We start from the raw sequence: 21,861 nt of genomic DNA, 5'->3' as shown, positions 1-21,861 counted from the left end.
AAAAAAAAGTCTTACTTAGAACATCTACTTTGCCCTTCTGTAATTATTTCTCTTTCACAGCAAAAGTAAGCCCTGCACTTTACACATATTTTTTTTACTGTGTATATTTCTTTTGTCTCTGGTCTTCTTTCTTCTTTGGTGTCTCTTTTTACTACACATTTTAAAAGGCCTCAGCTTCTTTCTTCTATGTGGGAATAGGTTTGCAAAGGAAAATGTGGTGACCGGAAGAAGGGTGCTTTGGGGGTCAGGAGGCCTCAGTTTCTCTGTCTGTAAAAGAGGAGCATTTCCCAGCACTTTGGGAGGCCGAGGCGGGTGGATCACCTGAGGTCAGTAGTTCAAGACCAACCTGACCAACATGGTGAAACCCTGTCTCTACTAAACACAAAAAAAAAATAGCTGGGAGTGGTGGCTCGTGCCTGTAATCCCAGCTACTCAGGAGGCTAAGGCAGGAGAATCACTTGAACCTGGGAGGCAGAGGTTGCAGTGAGCCAAAATGCCACTGCACTCCAGCCTGGGCAACAAGAGTGAAACTATGTCTCAAAAAAAAAAAAAAAAAAAAAAAAAGAAGAGCATTGGACTAGATTAGAGGGGGCAAGCATGCTTCCATCCCCAACTTTACCATACTCACTGCAGACATCAGTAATCAATCACAGCACTTTCTAACCGAGCTCTGCTGTGACCTCAGAATCTTTCTCCACACATGGTCCCAGGCAGCCACTACTAAGTGGTTAGAAGAAGCCATTCTTAAAGTAGATGAAATGATTCCTTGGACTCCATTTACCACCCTGGCTCTCTGACTATTGGAACTACAATTCCTTTATGTTTTAAACCAGTTGACTGACTTTTATGAAGCCTCATCTTAACACAACATGTCCATAGCCCTAGATACCGTGGAGCCACAGAGAAGCTGAAAACAGCAAGCCACCCTCACACAACCTACAGTTTGGTGGGGAGCAAGGCTGCAGAGTGGCGATGTTCTTAGGTATTCTCAGGCACCTTCTTGGTGCTCATGGTCAGGGAAGGCTTCCTAGACGTTGTTAGAGTAGACTGTTGTCTGGGCAGTGAGACAGTATTAGCAAGTTTCAGAATTACAAGGGTCCTCAAAATTCTCTAGTTTATAGCTAGACAACAGAGGCCCAGAGGAAAAAGGACTTGCCCAAATTTTAATAAGTGGCAATAGTTATAGCTAAAGTTTACTACTAATAAATCATTTTATAAAAAGTAATTATTTATATAGGTAGTACTTATATGCTACTTACTAAGTGCCAGACGCTGTTCTGAGAGCTTTATGTATTTTGAACCGATGGGGTCCTCAGTCACCTTGTGAGGTCAGTACTGTTATTATCTCCATTTGACAGATAAGGAAACTGAGTCACAAAAGTTAAGTGACTGACCCAGTGACACATAGCTTGTAAGTGGTGGAGCCAGGGTTTGAACCCAGCCCATCTGCCTGTAGATTCTATACTGGGAACTACTGTGCCAAATAAATCCTGCCGACTGGAGTGATCAGAATATGTTTGCCTTTTTAAAAAATGTATTAATTTTATTTACCACCATCAATGTAATCTTAATGACATCATCCGGATCTGGGGCTTACGTAGTGTTGTTAGCACTGGCTGAGAATGTTGCAGACTTTCTATCACTTCATCCACCCAACAGCCGTGGGATGGGGGGATTTTTATCTCTATTTTACATCAGAGGAAACTAAGGCTGAGAGACAGGATGTGTCCAGCTACTAAGTGGCCCAGGCAGAATTTGAACTCAGGCCTGACTGACTCCAGATGTCAGAGTTGGAATGTTTCTGAGAGGCCATGGGTCCAGCAACCTCATTGAACAGATGGGCAGTCTGGGGGCCAGAGACTGCCTCTCGAACAAGTCAGAGGAGGGCCTGGTGCTAACAGGGGTCTCCTAGAGTGTAAAGTTCTTTCTCCTCCCTGGTGAGGCTGTCCGGACATGCCAGCATTACCCTGGCCATATTACAGGAGACTGAAGCCTTCAGTTCACCAGAAGAGATTTGAGGACAGCCTCTTCCCCTACTGCCATACATAGAAATACCTAAGGGGGTGACTTAAAACCTTGTCCCTGAATTCTAGGTTCATCTACTTTGGAGTTTGCAACCCTTTGTATTTATAATAGGTTTTTCTCTCCATGAAGCAAAAAAAGTTTCCTTTTTTTTTAAAAAATCCCCAACCCCCACTTCCTGCTGATATGAAGTGAATATTTATCACATCTTTAATGAGTAATCTGAGTCTCAGCTTGGTGAGGCTGTACCAGGACATGGTTTATGGCTGATCTGGTTTTAACTCGCTCCAGGCGGTTTTCCCTAGAGTTTTCTGTAAAATCATAAACCTGGAGAGAGAATTTTTGTGGAATTCAGTCACATGACTCCCTCTTTTGTAAATTGAGAGATTAACTGTGACTGGAAAGAACTGAGATGCATTTCTTTTTTAAAAAAGAAAACAAGCAGAGCAGCATTTATGCACCCAGAGGAACGTGTCCACGCTGAAAGATGACGGGGCAAGTCACTTTCTCCAAGGTCACCCCACCAGCCTTGGAGGCAGGATGGTATAGGGTTTGAAAATGGGGATTTGGACTTGGAGTATCCTGGCTGAGTCTTTCCCAGCCGGTCCCTGGACCCAGCATGCCTCTAAGGCCTCCTCTGCATATGGGGACTGGTGACATCCCCACCTCTTATGGTAGTTGAGAACACTGAATGAGATGGTGCATGCTGTACCCTGAGCCAGAGCTGGCGCATGGGAGGTGCCCAGTAGATGCTGGCCACTTCTAGATCGCTAGGATTATCTTCATTTGAAGCCCTTTATGCTGAATTGATGATACTAGCTAGCACTACATAGATGGAAAGACCCTGTTCCAAGCACAACTAGCTCATTTAATCCTCACAATGGCTCTATGAGGTGGGCAGTGAGATCTCCCCATTTTACAGATAAAGGAACAGAGGCACTGAGAGATCATGATGCATCCAGTGTCCCACTCGCACATGGGGGCGCTTGTGCCCAGGCTGACTCCCAGTAACCATTACCCTGTTGTTGCTGCTGGCTTCTTTCTTCCTGGTGACTGCGGGAGCCTGTGGGCATTTTGATTGCTGGTCCCTGGGAGGGAGACCAGGCTTTGCCTTGCCTTAGCTCAGACCTCAGCCAACCCTCCCTGGACTTTGACATCTACCCCGTAAGTGGTCTTGGTGTCTGTCATCACCCTAGCCAGCAGCCCGTTGGAGGACAGAATTCTGACCATGTTACTGCCGTGCCTGGAGCCCCTGATGGCAGGTGAAGGATATATGGGAGCTCCCTGCTGAAATTTCTTCAATATAAAAAATGTTTTAGGCCGGGCACGGTGGCTCATGCCCGTAAATCCCAGCACTTTGGGAGGCCAAGGCAGGTGGATCACCTAAGGTCGGGCGTCCGAGACCAGCCTGACAGACATGGTGAAACCTCATCTCTACTAAAAATACAAAATCAGCCGGGCATCGTGGCACATGCCTGTAATCCCAGCTACTCAGGAGGCTGAGGGAGGAATTGCTTGAACCTGGGAGGTGGAGGTTGTGGTGAGCCGAGATTGCGCCATTGCACTCCAGCCTGGGCAACAAGAGTGAAACTCCGTCTCAAAAAAGAGTTTTAAAAAATAAAAACACCTCACTGGGCCTGATCTAGGAAAAACCTCACTCTTTTTGAAACAACATTTAGAACACTTTCTGATCCTGCCCAGCTCGGGGACTAGAACACATATTAATCAACCAGAAACTGTCATAGTACCTGTTGGATTCATGTGCAGACTGAAGGCTCCAGCCATGGTGGCACCTGGTGCCCTGGGATAGGAACCAGACTGTGCCTTTGGTGGTGAGTCCCACATAGCCCTGCAGGGGAGGCTGCTGCCTCCACCTCTCTGCAGATTTCCACCTTTTCCATATTTTTATTTTTATTTTTTTGAGATGAAGTTTTGCTCTTGCTGCCCAGGCTGGAGTACAATGGTGCAATCTCGGCTCACTGCAACCTCTGCCTCCTGGGTTCAAGTGATTCTCCTACCTCAGCCTCCTGAGTAGCTGGGATTACAGGAGTCCAGCTGGCTAATTTTTTGTATTTTTAGGTGAGATAGGGTTTTGCCTTGTTGGCCAAGCTGGTCTTGAACTCCTGACCTCAGGTGATCCAGCCACCTCGGCCTCCCAAAGTGTTGGGATTACAGGCGTGAGCCACCGCGCCTGGCCCCCTTCTCCTTGAAACTTCGTGACTCAGGCCTTAGGTTTGGAGGTAAATTATTCTATTCCTCCATTCCTCCCAGGGGCCCAGGTTTGTGCATGAAGGAAACCAGGCCCTCTGCACATAGTCTAAGACTGGCAGGGGTTTCTCAATAGCTGCCGCAGTTTATTTAAACAACAACAGCAACAAAAACCTGTGTTCACAGAGCAACTAATATGTGCTGGTGTCTTGCTGGGTGTTTTCCTCATGTTATCTCAGTTGATCCCTGCTGCTCCCAGTAGCTCTCAGTCCTGCAGCTTTCTCTCCTCCACCACCTTCCCCAAACCACCATCATCTCTTGCCTGGAAGGGGACACTAGACTCTGTGCTGGCTATTGCCTCCGGTCTGCATACTGCAGCTCGCAGTTGCTTTTGGAGTGCACATACCTTCCAAGTCTGTCCATAAGCTTCCAGCTCCCTTAGCCTGACTTACAGGACTTACTGATTCCTGACTGTTGACAGTGATGTCAAAGACGGTGATGATGATGATGATGAAGACTGTATTAGGGTCTGGATCCAATCTGCATGGCTGCCTGTCAGAGAGAGGAGAAGAATCCACCTGTACCTGGAAATTCACAGGAAGCAGACAAGACCCACACTGGTTCCATTCCAGGCACGCATGATTTATGTTTTAACTCTGGACCTCAGGGAGCCAGGGCTTGGGAAAGAAAGAAAGGCATCAGAACCGAGAGGCATAAAGAAAGTGATAATTTTCCCTGGCTTTCCCTCGTAGTTGGAAACTTGGCCAGTCAATCGCGATGTCTCTGGGGCCTCGTGCGGAGAAGATGCTTAGACCTGGTTTGGGGATGGTCTTCACATTTCTGTTCCATGGAACATTGTGGCCACTCCGCAGCAAATAAAAAGGGGAAAGATCAAACCATTGTTCCTTCCCCTTCAGAGCTGGAAGCTACCAAGTCCAGGGGGAGGCGTGGGTTGGGTTGGGCGCTTCCTTCATTGGTGAAGCCTTCAGAGAAGGCTACAATCCAGCGAGGCTCAGGGGCCTGGGCTTCCCAGCTGAGCAAGGTGGTGCCCTTTTCCTCACTGCCCTGCATGAGGTGCGTGTTGCTCCGTCATCCAGCCTGTGTTAGCTTCACCTGCTTCTAGAGTTTCTGTTGCCCCTGTTGAGTGTGAGCTCTGTGCTCCCTATTCCAGCATCCCTCCTCAGAGAAGCTCTTCCTGACCCTGAAGTCTGTTGGATCCTCTTGTCAAAGATACTGATGGAACCCAGACCTTTCCCTTCAGAGCACGCATCTCAGGTGGTAATTATAAACTGATAGATTGAAGCCATTAAGTCGTCAATGCTTGTCCCCTTCACTGTTCTTGTTGCTGTTGTGTCACCAGTAACTATTTTAGTTCCCAGCCCATAGTAGGCATTTACATCGTAATACATAGTGGTATTTGGGTGAACGAATAAGGAACCAGGTCTGATTCATCTTAGTATCCTCCACCAGCCAAGGCCTTGCCCGGAATCACACATCTAATAGGAACTTCATAAATATTTATGGAAAAATGGCACAAACACATGTGAGTTCTAGTTCTTTCAGGCCAGGGTCTTCTCTGGCAGCCTCTAGCCACTCCTCAAGCTTGGAACCTGGGGTAGTCAGTGGCTTTGAGTTACCATATTCAGTTGGAAAGATAACACAAAACTAAAAGCCAAGTATAATGTGTTAGACACATACCACTGAGTATGATCTGAGAGGCAAGGTCTAATTAGAGAATTTATCATACATTTGGTTTTCCGGGAACAGAATCCTCTTTGTAACTTGCAAAGCTCTTTATAACTTTTTCAGCACTGGCCCTGGCACTCTTAAATGGCGTTTTTTAGGGACACCTGGTGAAGAAATGCTGGGGCTGCCTGTGCCTGAGTTGGAGCTCTGTGGCTAGACAGAAAAACAGTTCATCCATAAGGTTTGGGGCTAAGTTTTATCCATTGGTTCCATAGAGGAAGGGCCAAGGATATAGAGGAAATGGCTGTGGACTTGGGGTGAGAAGGTGTGTGAACCTTGGCCAAGCCATTGGCGGTGGTTTGGCCGTGGATAAGTCACTTAGCCCCTTCAGGTGCTTGGTTAATTCTTGGTCAAAGGGGGATAGTTAAACCGCAGTGTTTTCCCTGCAGGGTTACTGGGAATATCTCATTCAGCGTAACTATCGGTAAAGTACTGTGCTGATGGTTAGTGTTCTCATGTGTGGGAGAGATGCAACTCCATTTTCCTTGGTGCTAAGGCCCATGACTTTTGGAATCTTCCTTGACTCTTTCTTTATCTCATACCCCACATCTGATTTACCAGCACCTACCAGTATATTCAGAACTCAACCTTTCCTCACCCCCTCCAGTTCCTGCCGCCATCATCTTTTCCATGGACCGCTCCGTAGCCCCGCCAGCCTCCTGTTTCCCCCCTGGCCTCATGGTCTCCTTTCAGCACAGCAGCCAGAGTGATCTTTCTAAAATGGAAGTCAAATTATGTCACTTTGCCAAAAACCTTCTAGTGGCTTTCCAGAGTAGAAGCCAAGGCTCTTCGGTGGCCTGCAAGGCTCTGCATGAGCTGACCTCCATGATCTCTCCTCCTCTCGTCCTCATGTATTCTGCCCCAGGTACCCTGGCATTCTTGCTGTTTGCCAAGCACACCAGGTGTGCTCCTGTCCTGGGGTCATTTGCACTGGCATCCACTTTGCCCCAGACACCACATGGCCAACTCTCTCACCCTCTTACAGTGTTCACCCAATGATGCTAACCTGACCACCCTACTTAAAATTGCAGCCTGTGGCTCCTCCCTTCTCCCCAGCATTCCTGACCACCCTATGCTTCCCTGTTCATGACTCCCCCGGCCTCCCCCACACACCATAGAACTGATTACTTTCAAGCCTGCTATATGTTTTACTTATTTATTACACCTTATGTTAGTGTCTCCCCCCACTTGAATGTAATTGCCACGAGGTTATGGATATATTCTAGCTGCCTACAATGATGTCTGGCATGTAGAAGGAGTTTAATAAATGTTTGTTGGATGAATGAGTGAATTCTCCTTGAGTCTTGTGACTCAGTGGGAGAGACAGAAAGTTATACTTTAAGGTTTGGGGATTCACTGGCTTTTGGAAAGGAAAGAGGTATATAAATAAGGCTTGAGTTGTTTCAGACCAACTGTCCTTTAAATATTAGGGGACACAGGGTAGAATCATCCTCTGGGCAGGTCCTGGGTTGGTGGATGCTTCTTGCACGTGCAGTGCCCCCTGCAGGCCTCCAGGTTAAATGCACTTGGTTGCACCCACTACTGAGACCACATCTTCCTGCAGGGTTAATTGTACCAGCTGGTTATTTAAAACAATATTGATGTTTGTACTAACATATAAAAATATGTTAAATATATATTATGGTGTCATATGTATTTGGTGGTTGTGAATGTAACATTCAAATGAATTCGTAAGCTACAAGATTTCAGAGGGCATTTGAGCATGCAGAGAAACTCCCATTTCTTTCTGGGTTCACGTTCATGCTTCCCTTCCATAAGGGTGCAGAGAAGCCTGAAAAATACCACTGGGCATTTAGAATTGTTCCCTAGTGGATTTGAGGTCATCCACCCAGAGCCCAGCAGAGTACTTGCCACATAGTAGGTTTTCAAGAACTATCTGCTGAGTGAATAAAGGAATGATTAATTATTTGCAGTCAATTGATATATTTCATTCAAGCATGTCTGCCAATGCACCATTCATCTAAGCAACCTCATTATCAGTATTTTTTGAGAAACAGTCATAATTAGCAGATTCAACTATATTTGCTGATTATTTGCCCTGCGCCAAGCCCTGAGCTGGGTGCTGCTGACATGGTCATGTGTGGGATGTGGCCTTTGGAGGAGGGACAACACGCACCCCATAGGGGTGACAGACGCTTCAAGAACTGTAGCCCCAGTCCCAGTCCCATAAAGTTGGTTGATGTCTGCGTGTCAGCAGTGTTGGGAAAACAATGAACAGGGACAAATTAAATCTAGCTGGGGGAGGAGGGAGCCATTCAGTTCTCTAGAGACCAAGTAATTTTTGAGTTGCGGTGGGGGAGGAAAAGGCAAAATCCTAATTATAGCACTGTGAAAATGTGCTGCGCCAGGTCCATCCTGAGCTTGGCTAGCTGAGGCACCATCTTGGAAATGCCCCCTCCAAGATGGCAGCCCCCCTCTGCCCTCACAGAGCTGGGGGGACTGTGAGGCCCCCACATTTGTGGCACCTCAGCCTCTCTGAGCCTCAGGCTCGGCTCTCTTATCGAAGAAAGGCATTTCATTCTTCGAGATCAGGCAGCCAGGACCTAAGGAGCTGTTTTTCCTCCATTGTGCAAGCATGACAAATCATTAATTTTTGATTGATTTGCTTAGAATTATGGGCGCCCCAGCATTCTTTCCGCCGCTGAACAGCTGTATAACAAATGAATATATCAGTGTGCACAAAAGATTGGAGATCTAAGAGAAGCAATTACATTGGCCACCCTCCCCCACCCTTACCCCTTCCCGGGCAATGAAGGGAGGAAATTTTTACCAGAAATTCCTCAAGTGGCTTACAAAAAAAAAAAAAAAAATGCCATTTTATAATTGAATTAAATCTTTATCTCTTCATCTTTTGCAGCAGGTTTTTCCAAACACACACTGGTTCCCCACGTGCTTGGGTTCTATCCATCCAGGAGGAATCTTTAATAATGAAATTTCAACTTGTGTGAATTAAAACCAAAATGAAAAAAGGAAAAAAAGAAAAGAGCAAATTCTACCCCTCCTTTTTACCTTTTTTTTTTTTTTGGTTGCTGCTATTCCTTTAAGATTTTGGAACCGTACCAGTGCACTAAATGTGACCTCCATAACTTTTAAATTAAGAATTTATGCTGGCTTGAAATTTATGAAATATTTCAGCATGAAAGAAAGCCTTTTTCCCTCAGGAAAATTGAGCAATAAATCACAGCACTGTGGATTTACTGCCCTAGAGCCAGCGAGAGATAGGATTTTTTTTTTTTTTTTTGCTTCATTCTGAAAAAAAAAAATGTAATCATATAAGACAGCTTAGCTGCTATCCTCCCACTCTCTAGAATTTTTAATTTCAGCTGTTTCTGCTTGGATTTATTTCCAATATTCCTGCTCGGCTTTTCAATTTCCTCAGTTATTAAATTTTAATTCAGTGCATTAGCATTTAAATTAAAAAAGGGTTTATTTTATCGAAATCGTTGGCCAGCCCCCATCCCGGAGCACACGAATTGCCTGTTTCTGCCATTTGCACAAAATGTGAAATGCAGCTAATGTCTTACAACTTACATTTGCACAAATTTAGAAATAAAATTTCTGGGTTTGGAATAATATTTTCTTTCCAAGAAAACCCTTAATAAGAGAATGGAAAAGAACAACTTCACATTCATTTGGGAGGGAAGAGGAGGGTCGAATGAAACCAAAAATAGCCTTGCCCAGGTCCTGAGGGGAAACTGGTGAATAAGAATGGGTGGGACTGGGAAGCGGGGACAGGCACCTTATGCGGGGCTGGAGGGCTTGAATACACCTTCACCCCAGCTTCACGAGAGTGAGAAGGAGGATCTCCCTGGGGTCTTGCTTATTTTATTTGCCATAGAATGGTCTGATTAAGGTTGGGTCAATTCAACATGGAGTGGGGGAGATGATCTGATTTAACCTCCTTTCCTTGCCCCCATTTTTTAACCTATGGAGAATCTGAGGTCCAGAGAAAGGAAAGAGCTTGTCTGAGGTTCAAAATGAGACTCAGAGCCAGGGCAACAAGCTACATCCGTAGGAAGCACCCAGTCCAGTGGCAGAAGATGGTGAAACAACAGCAGCTGCAGTGGGAGTTTCCATTACCTGAGTAATGACTACATATACCAGGGCTGCACTTAGTACTTTAGTGACATTACTGTCATTCTGACTGCACCATTGGAGAAGGCCTTCGGGCTGTGGTGGTCTGGTGGCCAGTCATGAGATGCTGACTTGCAGCTTGGGATTTGGGGAAGACCTTGAGGTAGAAGACCCGTGGTCCAGTCCAGTCTGGTTCTGCGACTCGTTCATCTTATGCATATCATTCTGTTTTTCTGTGCCTCAGTTTCCTAGATCCAATAAATAGTGGCCTCTATAACTACAGGGTTGTCAGTGATTATTTTCATTATTATAGCCAAGCACTCACATGCTATTGCATGTTTTACCTTATTTAAGCTATCTTGCATTTCAAGTCAGTCCCGTGAGGTAGGGCCTGTGATTAGCATCTTGCTATTTTGCAGATGAAGAAATCGAGGTCTTGGGAGTACATGTGACTTGCTGAAGATCACAGTGCTGGAAAATGGCAAAACCAGGACTTGAACTCAATCTGACTCTAAACTCTGTTCTCTTTTTTTTTTTTTTTTTTTTTTTTGAGATGGAGTCTCGCTCTGTCACCCAGGCTGGAGTGTAGTGGCCGGATCTCAGCTCACTGCAAGCTCCGCCTCCCGGGTTCACGCCATTCTCCTGCCTCAGCCTCCCGAGTAGCTGGGACTACAGGCGCCTGCCACCTCGCCCGGCTAGTTTTTTGTATTTTTTAGTAGAGATGGGGTTTCACTGTGTTAGCCAGGATGGTCTCGATCTCCTGACCTCGTGATCTGCCCGTCTCGGCCTCCCAAAGTGCTGGGATTACAGGCTTGAGCCACTGCGCCTGGCCAACTCTGTTCTCTTAAGCTTCGGTTCAAATTGAGACTCAGGTCAGATTACACAGGGTACAGATGAGTTTATTGTTTAGGTTGAATCATATGAAATTGCTGATGTTAGAACATTTTGGCCTCGGCACATGGAAACGTCAGAAGTTCAGCTTAATCCACTTGGAAGGAATGGCTGTGATGTATTTGTAAGGACAGACCACACTGGCCTGGCGTGTATGGAACTCCACACTGGGAGCTGGTGCTCCCAACACCGTGGGCTTTGGTTCTCTCTTCATGGTGTAGCTGGACTCGGCCAGGCGCACATGCTGTGATTGCCATGTGCTGTGATACTGAGACATGTGTCTTGGACATCTCCCACTGAATCCATTGTCCATCCATATTTCAATGAAGCAACTCTCATCCGCCACCATCTGAACATCCCACACCCTGACCAGGTAGAACTCTTTCCTCTAGTTGCCCCAGTTTCCCAGCAGTACCACCTGAGTCTCTGCAAAAGTATTCGACAACTCTTTGAATATTTTTAGCACTTTCCCTTTGTTTTATAAAAATGGGTGGAAAACAGAAACGCATGCAGCTACCAGTAACACAGAAGCCGAAGTATTCACTCAGTAAAAGAGAAACAAAGGTGGAGATTATTAGGCATGCTGAAAACAGAGACTCTTATCCCACACTCTGTCACATGTTTGCTGCACTTGAGCTGGTCAACTCTGTGTGAAATTGTGAAGGAAAAGGACAAAAATGACAACTTTAAAAGTGTGTGTGACATGCTAAAAACACATGCACAGAATTAAGTCTGAAAGGCAAGAGATCCATTTGGGAGTTGACCATTTTTTTAAGCTCTCTGGGGCAGAATTTCCACCCATACCACTTCTGCTGCTTATGATGCAGACATTCAAACAACTTCAGCCTGTTCACTTCACGTACAAGTTTTGAGGAATGCAAGATGTCGTAAAGAGGCCGTAATTGATCTGTTATTTTGCTTCCATTGAAATGATATGCAAACCGTTTTCTGCTTTCTTGTTTCTTCTGTTGAAATAATACATGAGCAGCTCATTAATTTCTTCCTTCCCGACCTCACATTTCTCCCTCCCTATTCATCCTTAACCTTTCGCTTTCTCTTGTGTGGGAAATAGGAGCTGTTTGATGTCACGCCATTTCCCAATTGGCTCTCCTGAATATCAGTGGGAAGTAAAATGCTCCAAAACTGAGGAAGCTGGACTTTGGGCTGACCCAGTCCTGAGCTTATAGCTGTGGGACTTTCAATCAATAAATTATTTGACCTTCTGTGCTCTTGCTGTAAAATGGGGATATTATGGGGTGCAGTGGGGAAGGACCTATGGTGAGGATTAAATGAGAGAAGGCGTTAATGTCCATATCCTAGCGCCTAATGGGAAGTTCTCCATGGGGAGCAAGTGTGTGGATGCCTGCTGGGACCAGACAAGGGCTGGGCGATTCTAAGGCAGGAGGAGGGGATGGAGACTGTGGAGAACCAAGTATGTCAGCTCTAGCTGCCTGTCACCATGTAGGACTGGGTATCACAGGGTTATCCAGTTTAATAAGAGAAGGTGAAGATCTGGCCTTTTTTCAGTGCAGTTCTTTTATTTTTATATATTGCCAATTTGTTTGAATCGAAGTCCGCCATCTGATTTTGCCGGTTTGCAACTTCTCGTAAACACTTATCAGAAGGTAGCTGCTGGTGTTTTATTTCAGATCCTCAGTCCATCCTCAGTCCTGAAATTCAAAGAAACTTGAAAAAGTTTTTATAACTGATGAGGCAGCAGAACTTGACCTGAAGGGAGAAAAGGCTAGTTACGGTCCTGATGGTTGTCTTGTTGGCATTTATCCCACATAGGGTTACCTATGCATATGTTTTACGATAGAAATAACAACGTGCTTGATTAGCAGGGGCTCTGCCAGGGTTGTTTCAAAATATAAGACATAGGGCCGTACATTACCTTTCTAAAATTGGAAAAATTCTGAATTTGGAAACAGATATGCACTTGAATTTCAGACCTGTATTATTCTATGATTCTTATTAGAAGTGTTTTGACAAAGCCCGGGAATGCATCTTCAGCTGGCGGTAATGGAGGATCTAGACATTGTCCCCAGGTCTGCAACCTCTGTCAGCCTCTGCATTGAGGTCCCCCTGAGCACTGGTCCAGGAGTCAGGACCCCTGGAGTTTGTTTTCATGAGACTTCAGGCAGCTCCCTCTGTGCCCAGGGCCCCAGTCTCTGCATCTGAACCAGAATTTTATGATTTCTGAAAATTTCATTTGGTTAGCTTTATCTCCCCCTCCCCCCGACACCCAAATAAAAGAGATTAAGAACTGGTACTCTCTTGCCTTCTGCTCACAGGGTTGGGGGGAAGAATATTTTAACGTAATAGGATTTTTTCCCTCTGGTTGGTAGGAATAAATCTATAGCTACTGTTTTATTGGAAATCCCAGCTGAAAATAAAAATGGTGCAATTCAATCTCAGATTTAGCTGGTTACTTACTTTTCACTGAGTCCCCAGGGCAGTGCAGTTGCTGAGTTTGTGTTGGCAGTGGGTGCTCAGTGGGATTTAAAGGGCCAAGCAAGTGGGGTTGCGGGGAGGTGTCCTGACTCCCGCTTACCACTGGGTGCAAGTTTGTCCAGCCTGGAGGAGCGGGACAGGGGCTTGTGGTCAGCTCACCCCACAGTCTGAAGGCTGGTAGTCAGTGGGAGCTTGGTGGGGTGGCAGCAGGTTGAGTCTGCGTCTTCTGCCTTGGCTGATGTAGGTGTTTTGGGTTTCTTTTGCAGGCTGACGGAGCCAGTGCAGCCGGAAGGAAAAGCACTGCGAGCAGGTACACTCCCTCTCCTGCCCCCAGCTTGTCCACCCGCTGACTCAGGTTTTCATGACTAACAGTTAACCACTCTCTGGTCCTCACCTTCCCCTTGAAAGGATGGATGGTCCAGGCCAGCCCTCCTTGGCAAGAAGTATCCAGACTTCCCCAGAGAATGTGAGGTCATGGAAAGCACTTTCTGTGTGGGTACCTGTGACCAGAATCCAAGGATGGTTCATTCCTGAACCGGCCATTGGCCGCTCAAGTTGAGAACTTAGGAGTGAAGTGTAAGACTAGGCAGAAAGACCTGGGCTGGAATTCCATCTGGCCTGCTGCATGGCGAACTCCTGGGGCAGCCAGTTCCATCCTTGTCCAGAATCCATTGGCCTATGTGCTAGTGTCATGTGCTCCTCTCTGAACCAGTCATGCCAAAGCAGGGGAAGGGATACTCTGATTAGCCAGGGTGGAGAGGGGGTGGCCTGTCCTCACCCTCAAGGATGGTAGGAGAAGGGAGAGGGGTGGTCCCCAATGGAGAACTGGACTGTTGTTACCAAAGAAGAGAGAAAGAGATAATCAGACAGGCCCAAGCTATGGACATCATGACAGGTATCACAGGTAGGTACTTGGTAATGTTAGCACCCATGCTGCTGCTGCTGTTGCTGCTGTTCTGTTGGGTAGAGCAAGGCTAGAATGGCCATGTGATCTTTATTTGGGGCTTTGGAGGCAGAAAGAAGGTAAGGGACAGACAAGAGAGATGGCTCCCCAGAACACATACATAAAATCTAGAATCGATCCTAGGGTTACCTGTTAGAGCTGAGGGTCAGATTGTGAATGCCAAGCAGAAGAATTTGCCTGTTAGCCTATGGAACACTAGTTCTTTAAAATGTTAATGGATTTTTTTGTGTGAGGAAAAAAAGGGTTCTTTCTGTGGCCCAATAAGTTCAGAGGACAGCAGGTTAAACAAAATTAAAAAGGTTTATTTGCTGTGGAACTTTCCAGATCTTTTAATGTGCTAATGTGTGTGCTTGAGAAGAGACAGGCAGAGAGAGAGAGAGAATCATGTTTAGAAAGTGAGAGAGAGAATCATATTTCTCAGACTTAACCATGGGACCCCTTTATTGAAGTTCATTGCATTGAGGAAATGTTCTTTGGAATGTACTTTGAGAAACCATGGAAAGATACTGACATTCTCTGAGCAGGAGAGTAATGTGTTCAGCTTGGTGTTTCAGGAATACCACCCTGGCAGCCATTTGTTGGGCGGATTGGAGGCTAGTAGAATAGAGGCCATGGTACCAGGCTGGAGGTCTCTGCAACCCAGAGACCTGTGTTGCGTGGCAAATATTTTACGCTTTGCAGGCTGTATAATCTTTGTGGCAGTTTCTCAACTATGCCATTATAATGCTGAAGTAGCTATGGCAATACATAAATATGCCCATAAACGGCCATAGTTTGTCAGCCCCTAGTCTAAACTGACTCCTACCTGAGAGCCTCTGCAACTCCTGTTGCCTGTGCCTGGAATGTTCTTTCTCTGATCTTCCCATGATGAATGCCCTTTCATCTTTCAGATCTGGAATCTCTTCTAGCCTCAGGGAAGCTTTCCCTGACCCCGTGTATCAAGGTACCTCCACCCCAGTCTATGGTGTGTGGCCTTCATAGCCTGTTTATGCTGTTTAATTATTTCATTTTCATTATTCGTTATTTCATTCCCTTCCTTGTGTTCCTTTTTTTCTGTCTCTCTGAGAGTGCCAGCTCCATAGGCAGAGAACATGTCTGTCTTGTTCACTGCCGTGGGCCTGGCCCCTAGCAGGTTGTCGGTACGTGTTTACGGGATGGGCACACTAGATGAGATGGAAGAAGATGTGCGAGTGACATAGAGACAGGGAGTGTGGAGAGGAGCAGGTAGAATTCGGGGATGGTGCACTTGGGCCTGTGGTCACTGGGGGTGACCCATGTAGCCAGCAGCTGCCCAGCATTTTGTGTTTCTCTCCTGAGTCCCTAGGAGTGGAATTTGTGTAAGAACAATGTGTGAGGCTGTGGCCTGAGGGGCAGTAGCAGTTGTCAGACCAGTGCCTGTAAGTATTTCTTGGATCAGGAAATCAAGACTGGAAGGGGCGTTGAGTTTGTCTAGACCACCCTGTCATTGTGCAGTGGAGAGATAGAGAGGCCTTTGGGAGGAAGGGCCCTGCTCAGGGGCGTATAATGAGTCAGTGACTGTGTTGGGCCATGAACCTGCCAAAGCTGGTGCTTTCTCCACTCCTCAGTGCTGTGCCCAAGTGAGGGTCTAGACAGCCTCTCCCACTTTCCTCCCACTTGCACTAAGCACCTGCTGTGGTAGGCCCAGTGCTGTATGCTATGAACTCAGATGGGTTAGATGCTAATTTATTCACCTAGTCAGACATTGAGTGTCTCCTGCATGACAGGCACTGTTCGAAGTACTGCACTGAGTGAATGAAGAGACAAAGCACCACCCACCCGTCGTCAGTCCTGTGGGAATGTGGTCTGCCCTCACTCTCTGATGCGTGAATCTCTCCCACACGAGCATCTCTGCCTGGTAATTGTAGCCAGAGAAGAACAGGCGGGTTTTCCCACAGTGGCTACCTGGAGCTCTGAATTGAGTATTATCCCCCTAAGGCTGTAGTTGGTGGAAGAATGCTGAGATTGATTAGAGATGCCTGCCCAGTCACAGGAGGGGTTAGGTGGCATGTGAGACATTGATTTGTTCTCCCTGCTAGCCTAGCCTCTCCATCACACATACTCAGTGACTGAGCCCTTGTGTTACTACCATGGTGCCAGAATATGCATCAGGAAGGGCCACCCAAACCTGGCGTTGTGTATGGCTTAAGGTGTAAAAACAGACTTTTTAATAGTAATGACTACCATTTGGTCAACATTTCTTTGTTAGGCTCTGAGCTAAGTGATTTATGTGTATTAATTTATTAATTTTTCTTTTCTTGAAGACAGGGTCTCATTCTGTTGCTCAGGCTGGAGTGCAGTGGTGCAGTCTCTGCTCACTGCATCCTCTACCTCTCGGACTCAAGCAATCCTTCCATCTCAGCCTCCCAAGTAGCTGGGACTACAGGCATGCAGCACTACCCCTGGCTAATTTTTGCATTTTTTTGTAGAGCTGAAGTTTCACTGTGTTGCCCAGGCTGGTCTCAAACTCCTGAGCTCTAGCGATGCACCCATCTTGGCCTCCCAAAGTGCTGGGATTACAGATAAGAGCCACCGCGCCCAGCCTCATTTTTTAATTTAATGTAATCTTTATAACAACTTCATGAGAGAGATACTCTTATTATTCCCACTTTACAGATGAGGAAGCTGAGGCGCAGAGAGGTTTACTGGCCCAAAGCTGCCTAGGTGGAGGTAGGCAGTAGAGCCAGAAAGTCTACCCGAGTCTAACTTCTGTGATGCATACACTTACCCACCATGCCCTCCTGCTTCTTGGTAGGAAAGGATCAGTTAATACATGTTACAGGAGCCTGTTTGGGGCTGGGAACTGTGCTGTAGGCTGGGGGCCGATCAAGAAGGTGGGACTCTGGAGGAGCTCACAGGCAAGTTTATAGATTCTGTGATGAAAACCAATCCTTTGAAAGACTAACACACTATTACTTATATAATGACTAGATGTTCAGTCTGAGAAGTGAATTATATGGTAACCGTCAAGGGAACATTGTCGGGCCTGGTGCGGTGGCTCACCCCTGTAATCCCAGCACTTTGGGAGGCTGAGGCGGGCGGATCACTTGAGGTCAGGAGTTTGAGACCAGCCTGGCCAACATGGAGAAACCCTGTCTCAACTAAAAAAGTACCAAAATTAGCCAGGCATGGTGCACGCACTTGTGATCCCAGTTACTCAGGAAGCTGAGGCAGGAGAATTGCTTGAACCCTGGAGGTGGAGGTTGCAGGGTTGCAGTGAGCCAAGATCATGCCGCTGCACTCCAGCCTGGGCAACAGAGTAAGACTCTGTCTTAAAAAAAAAAAAGAGAGAGAACATTGTCAGTGTAGTGGCCTTAGCTGACACCACTGGTGATTTGACCATGGCCAGGTGGGATTTCGATGGGTAGCCACTTTGTAGAGCATTAGAGCTCATTTAATCCTTGCTTCAGATGGAGAAATGAAGGTCCTAAGATTCCCCAAAGTCAGAATTAGGTTAGACGGCTCTGGGCGGAATGACCTTGAAGGACCCCCAGCCCTCTAACGTGGGCCTCCACCCCCAGCTATGCTATAGCACACTCTGCTACTACTCCAGGGTCCGCTTTCATCCCAGCGCCTTCCTCTTGGCCTGGAACACATAATGTTATTTCTCCAGAGGGCGTCTGGCTAAACCCCAAAATCAACAGCATGGGCTGCTAGAGAATTAGTGTTAAATTGAGGGGACAAGGAGAGGTGGTGTTTCTGATCTTAAGAAACAACTGAATGTGGTTTGGTTTACTTCCCTGTAACCCAAACTGGGTCGATTTTACAAGACCAGTGATCCCAGCACTTGAGGTTAATGTCGATCTGGTGTGCAGGTTACACATCATGTAGCACAACTCCAGCCAAACCCTACTTATTCTAAGGGTCAGGGGGGGTGTGGGGCCTTAACTTGGGAAAATTCTGAAGGAAATGCAGTTTTTGTAATCAAATAAATGCAGTTATAGACTTGGTGTAATAAAGAATCATATATAAATATATATTTTTTTCTTTTGTCAGCTGAGGATTTTCAGAGCTGGAAGGACTGTAGAAAATGTAGTCCAGCCCTTTCATTTTAGAGATAAGGAAATCTGGGATAGGAGAGGTTAAAGGGCTCATTATTTTGTTATAGGTGGCCCAACAAGTGCACAGGATCTTGTAGACAAGGAGATTGGGGAGGAGAATAAGAAAAACATCAGATCTCATCCATTCATTCCATAAATATTTACTGAGTGCCTACTAAGTGCTTGGCACTGACCTGGGTGCTGGAGGCACAGCAGGGAATGAAACAGACAGAAATCCCTGCCCTTGTAGAGCTGATGTTGTAGTGGGAGTAGAGCAGCTGTAATGAATACATAAAGTGTATGCTTGTTAGATGATAACAAGTGCTGTGGGGGGAAAAGCAGAGGAGATCCGGAGAGCTGGAGACAGTGTTGCCTCTCTAATTTGAGCATTCAGGGAAGGTGAGTCATGAACAAGGATCTGAAAGTTGAGAGGCCAAACCAAGCAGTCGTTTGGGGGAAGTGCATTCCGGGCAGAGAGAACAGCAGGTGCAAAGGCCCTGGAGCTGGAGTAGCAGCAAGGAGGCTGGTGTGGCCACGAAGGCCCCTGGAGACCATTGTCAGGACTTTGGCCATTCCTGTGTGTGAGATCAGGAGCCACTGGGGAGTTTGAACAGAGAAGTGGTATAATATGATTTGGTTTTAAAAGGATCGTTCTGGCTGCCAGGAGGAGAATAAGCATCAGGGGATAAGATGTGATGATAGGTGTTGCCAGGGGTTCAGGAGAGACAGGACCTTAGACGGTAGGCTTAGAGCTGAGTTTCTGAAGGGCTATTTTTTTTTTCAGGCCTGAGGACTTTAAGTTCAGCAAAGGATTATGTGTAGCCTGCATCCAAAAATACACAGCCTCCTGCTTGGTTCTTGGATGGCCCCAGGGTGGAGCAGCTGTACTCCTGTGGTCCGCATTCTCCATGCACCCCTGCACCCCCTGCCTGGTCTGTCAAGCGTCTTCCTCACCATCTCTCCAGCCCTGCTAAGGGCCAAGCAGCCTAGTGCAGAATGGAGGAGCCCAGACTGCCTGGATTCAGATTCTGGCACTGTCCATTGCCTGGTTGTGTGACCTTGGGCTCATTACCTAGCCTTCCTGCATTTTGGCTTCCTCATCTGTAAACTGGGATATACTAGTACCTCCTTCATAGTGTTGTCAATGAAGATTAGGTGTAATAATATATATACCCTTAGCACAATGCCTAGTTCAAAGCAGGTGTTCAATAAACATTTATTTTTATTACTACCGTGGTGGATTCTGGTTCCTAGGAGTTGATAACGTGGGGTGACATTGATTCTTTGTAGAGCCTGGACATTGGAGAGAGGGCTGAAGGGAGGGATGACGATGATGGAGCTCTTATTTGTTGAAGGCCTACCATAATCCAAGTATGTGTCTTATTTGATCTTCCCAGCAGCCCTTTCAGATAGTGACTGACATCCCTCTTGTTCAGAGGGAATTGAGGAATAGACTTGTCTGGAGTCACCCAGATGGTAAAATGGCTTTCAATGTAGCTAAGTCTTGTTCTTTAATTAAGCCAAGATTTTTCACTGGTGGACCATTTTATCTGATAACCATATGTGTGTGGCCGCATAATTATTTATATCTTCTTCTTGTTTACCATTTTGGTTTTCAGCAGTAAAATAAAAGTAGCCCTAAACAACGCAATTTCATTTGCACAAAATTTCACAGCAGTACAGATTGAGTATTCTTAATCCAGAAATCCAAAATGCCCCCAAATCCGAAACTTTTTGAGCACCAACATGATGCTCAAAGGAAATGCTCATTGGAGCATTTCAGATTTCTGGGTTTTGGATTAGGGATGTTGAACTGGCAAATATAATGGAAATATTCCAAAAACTGAAAGAAAAAAAATAATCTGGGTACTTCTGTTCCTGAGTATTTCAGATGAGGAATATTCAACCTGTAGTCAGCCCAGTGCTAGTCAATGAACAGTATGGTATTAGCAGAATGAATTGAGAACTGGGTATGTTTTGGGAGGTATCTTTATCTTGACTCTAGATTCATGTTCCTATTACTGGAGTTCAGATTTCATTTCTAGAAATGTATTTCCAGAAATATTCTCACCCTACCAAAATTTAGGCAAAGGTTGTCCACAAGAAAATCCTACATTGCAGGTTGAATGGTGGCTCATGTACTTATTCCAAAGAGGCCAGTTGGTTTTTTGGTGGGCAGAGTTCACCATTCAACCTAGGCTCTGTAAATAAGGCAGATTCTTGAAAATTTATATGCAGTGTTAGGTTTGCCCTCTGGAAACAGCCACAGAAATGCAAACCACAATTCACGTCCATCAAAATCTGTGAGTTGTTTGTGCCAAAGGGCACTTGAACTTGGGGTGGTCCAGCAAAGGGAATTGGTGGGGGTCTCTGGGAACTCAGTCCTCCCACTCAGCACATGCCCCCCACGTATGCTCCTTGAGCAAAGTAAGAAAGTTCTTCTTGTGAACCTGTGGCTGTTAGTTCAGAGTGTTCAGAATCTCGCCTTGTCCTGAAGCACAATATTGAGAATGCTAAGTAGGAGGACCTGACCTAGTTGCTTCTTGAGGCCTTTAATAACAGAGGCCCTCGATCTGAGAAGGCAACCCAGGAAATTTCCACAACCTCACCATCTGTCTGCCTCTGCTGACAAAAAAAGAACATGCTCACCCTTGGCTTGAGCACCCTCCAGACTCCATGTGGAGTGTGACAGTATAGCATTGGGACACCTCAAACCCACCTTCTTGATCACTCCTGCCTGCCTGTCCTGCAGTGGACTTGGCTGCAGTGTGGGTCTCCCATCTCTCCTCCTCACTGCTGCGTGGAGGGTGGCCTTGCCCCCACTCCTTTTGTTTTCATAGGGGCTAAAAATTCCTCTTCTGCTTTCATTTATGAGTACTCCACTGACGGCTTGTGAGCTCATCTTTTTCATAGTTAACCTAACTTTTCACATTTTGTCTGTTTACTTAGTAGGAGCAGGAGAAAAGAACTAATATGCATTGAGTTCCTATTAGGTATGTGGCACCTTACATCCATCCATCCTTTAATCTTCTAGAGTACCCTTAGTGGTAAGTATAACAACTGTGATTTGCACATGAGGAAGGGAAGGTGTGGACAGGGTAGGGCTCCTAGCAACGATCCCTACATCTGCTTTGTCATCCCCAAGCACCTTGTAAGGATTGGATCATGTAGTTAAAAGAGTCCTGTGTGTGTGTCCAAGGGCAGCGTGCCTGCAGGCAGTGAGCAAACCAGGGCTGAGTTCTCACCCTGAGGTGTTGGGGCAAGAGCTGGTTGGTTGTCACCCCACTAGTCCTAGAGACTGCAGGGTGGAGGGGAGGAAGGCAGTTGTAATGCCAGAACGGGGACAGCACTATGGAGGGACAGTAAATCTATGTCAGCAGCTGGGCAGCACTGGGCATCAGCTCGCGACGTGGGCAGGAAGGT

General features: G+C 46.3%; 1 protein-coding gene across 3 annotated transcripts in view; it reads left to right on the top strand.

The window, feature by feature from the left end:
* ZNF618 (zinc finger protein 618) overlaps positions 1-21,861 on the top strand; it is a 178,238-nt gene that overhangs the window by 79,030 nt on the left and 77,347 nt on the right. For all 3 annotated transcript variants that reach the window (XM_023223774.1, XM_023223775.1, XM_023223776.1), the window contains exon 2: positions 13,683-13,726. In XM_023223774.1, coding sequence (XP_023079542.1) covers positions 13,683-13,726 — 44 coding nt within the window. The remainder of the gene's footprint in view (positions 1-13,682; positions 13,727-21,861) is intronic.

Source organism: Piliocolobus tephrosceles, chromosome 14, assembly GCF_002776525.5.
Source record: "Piliocolobus tephrosceles isolate RC106 chromosome 14, ASM277652v3, whole genome shotgun sequence".
In the NCBI taxonomy this organism is placed as follows: domain Eukaryota; kingdom Metazoa; phylum Chordata; class Mammalia; order Primates; family Cercopithecidae; genus Piliocolobus; species Piliocolobus tephrosceles.
The sequence above is the reverse complement of the archived record's forward strand: the minus strand, read 5'-3'. Positions and strand labels throughout refer to the sequence as shown.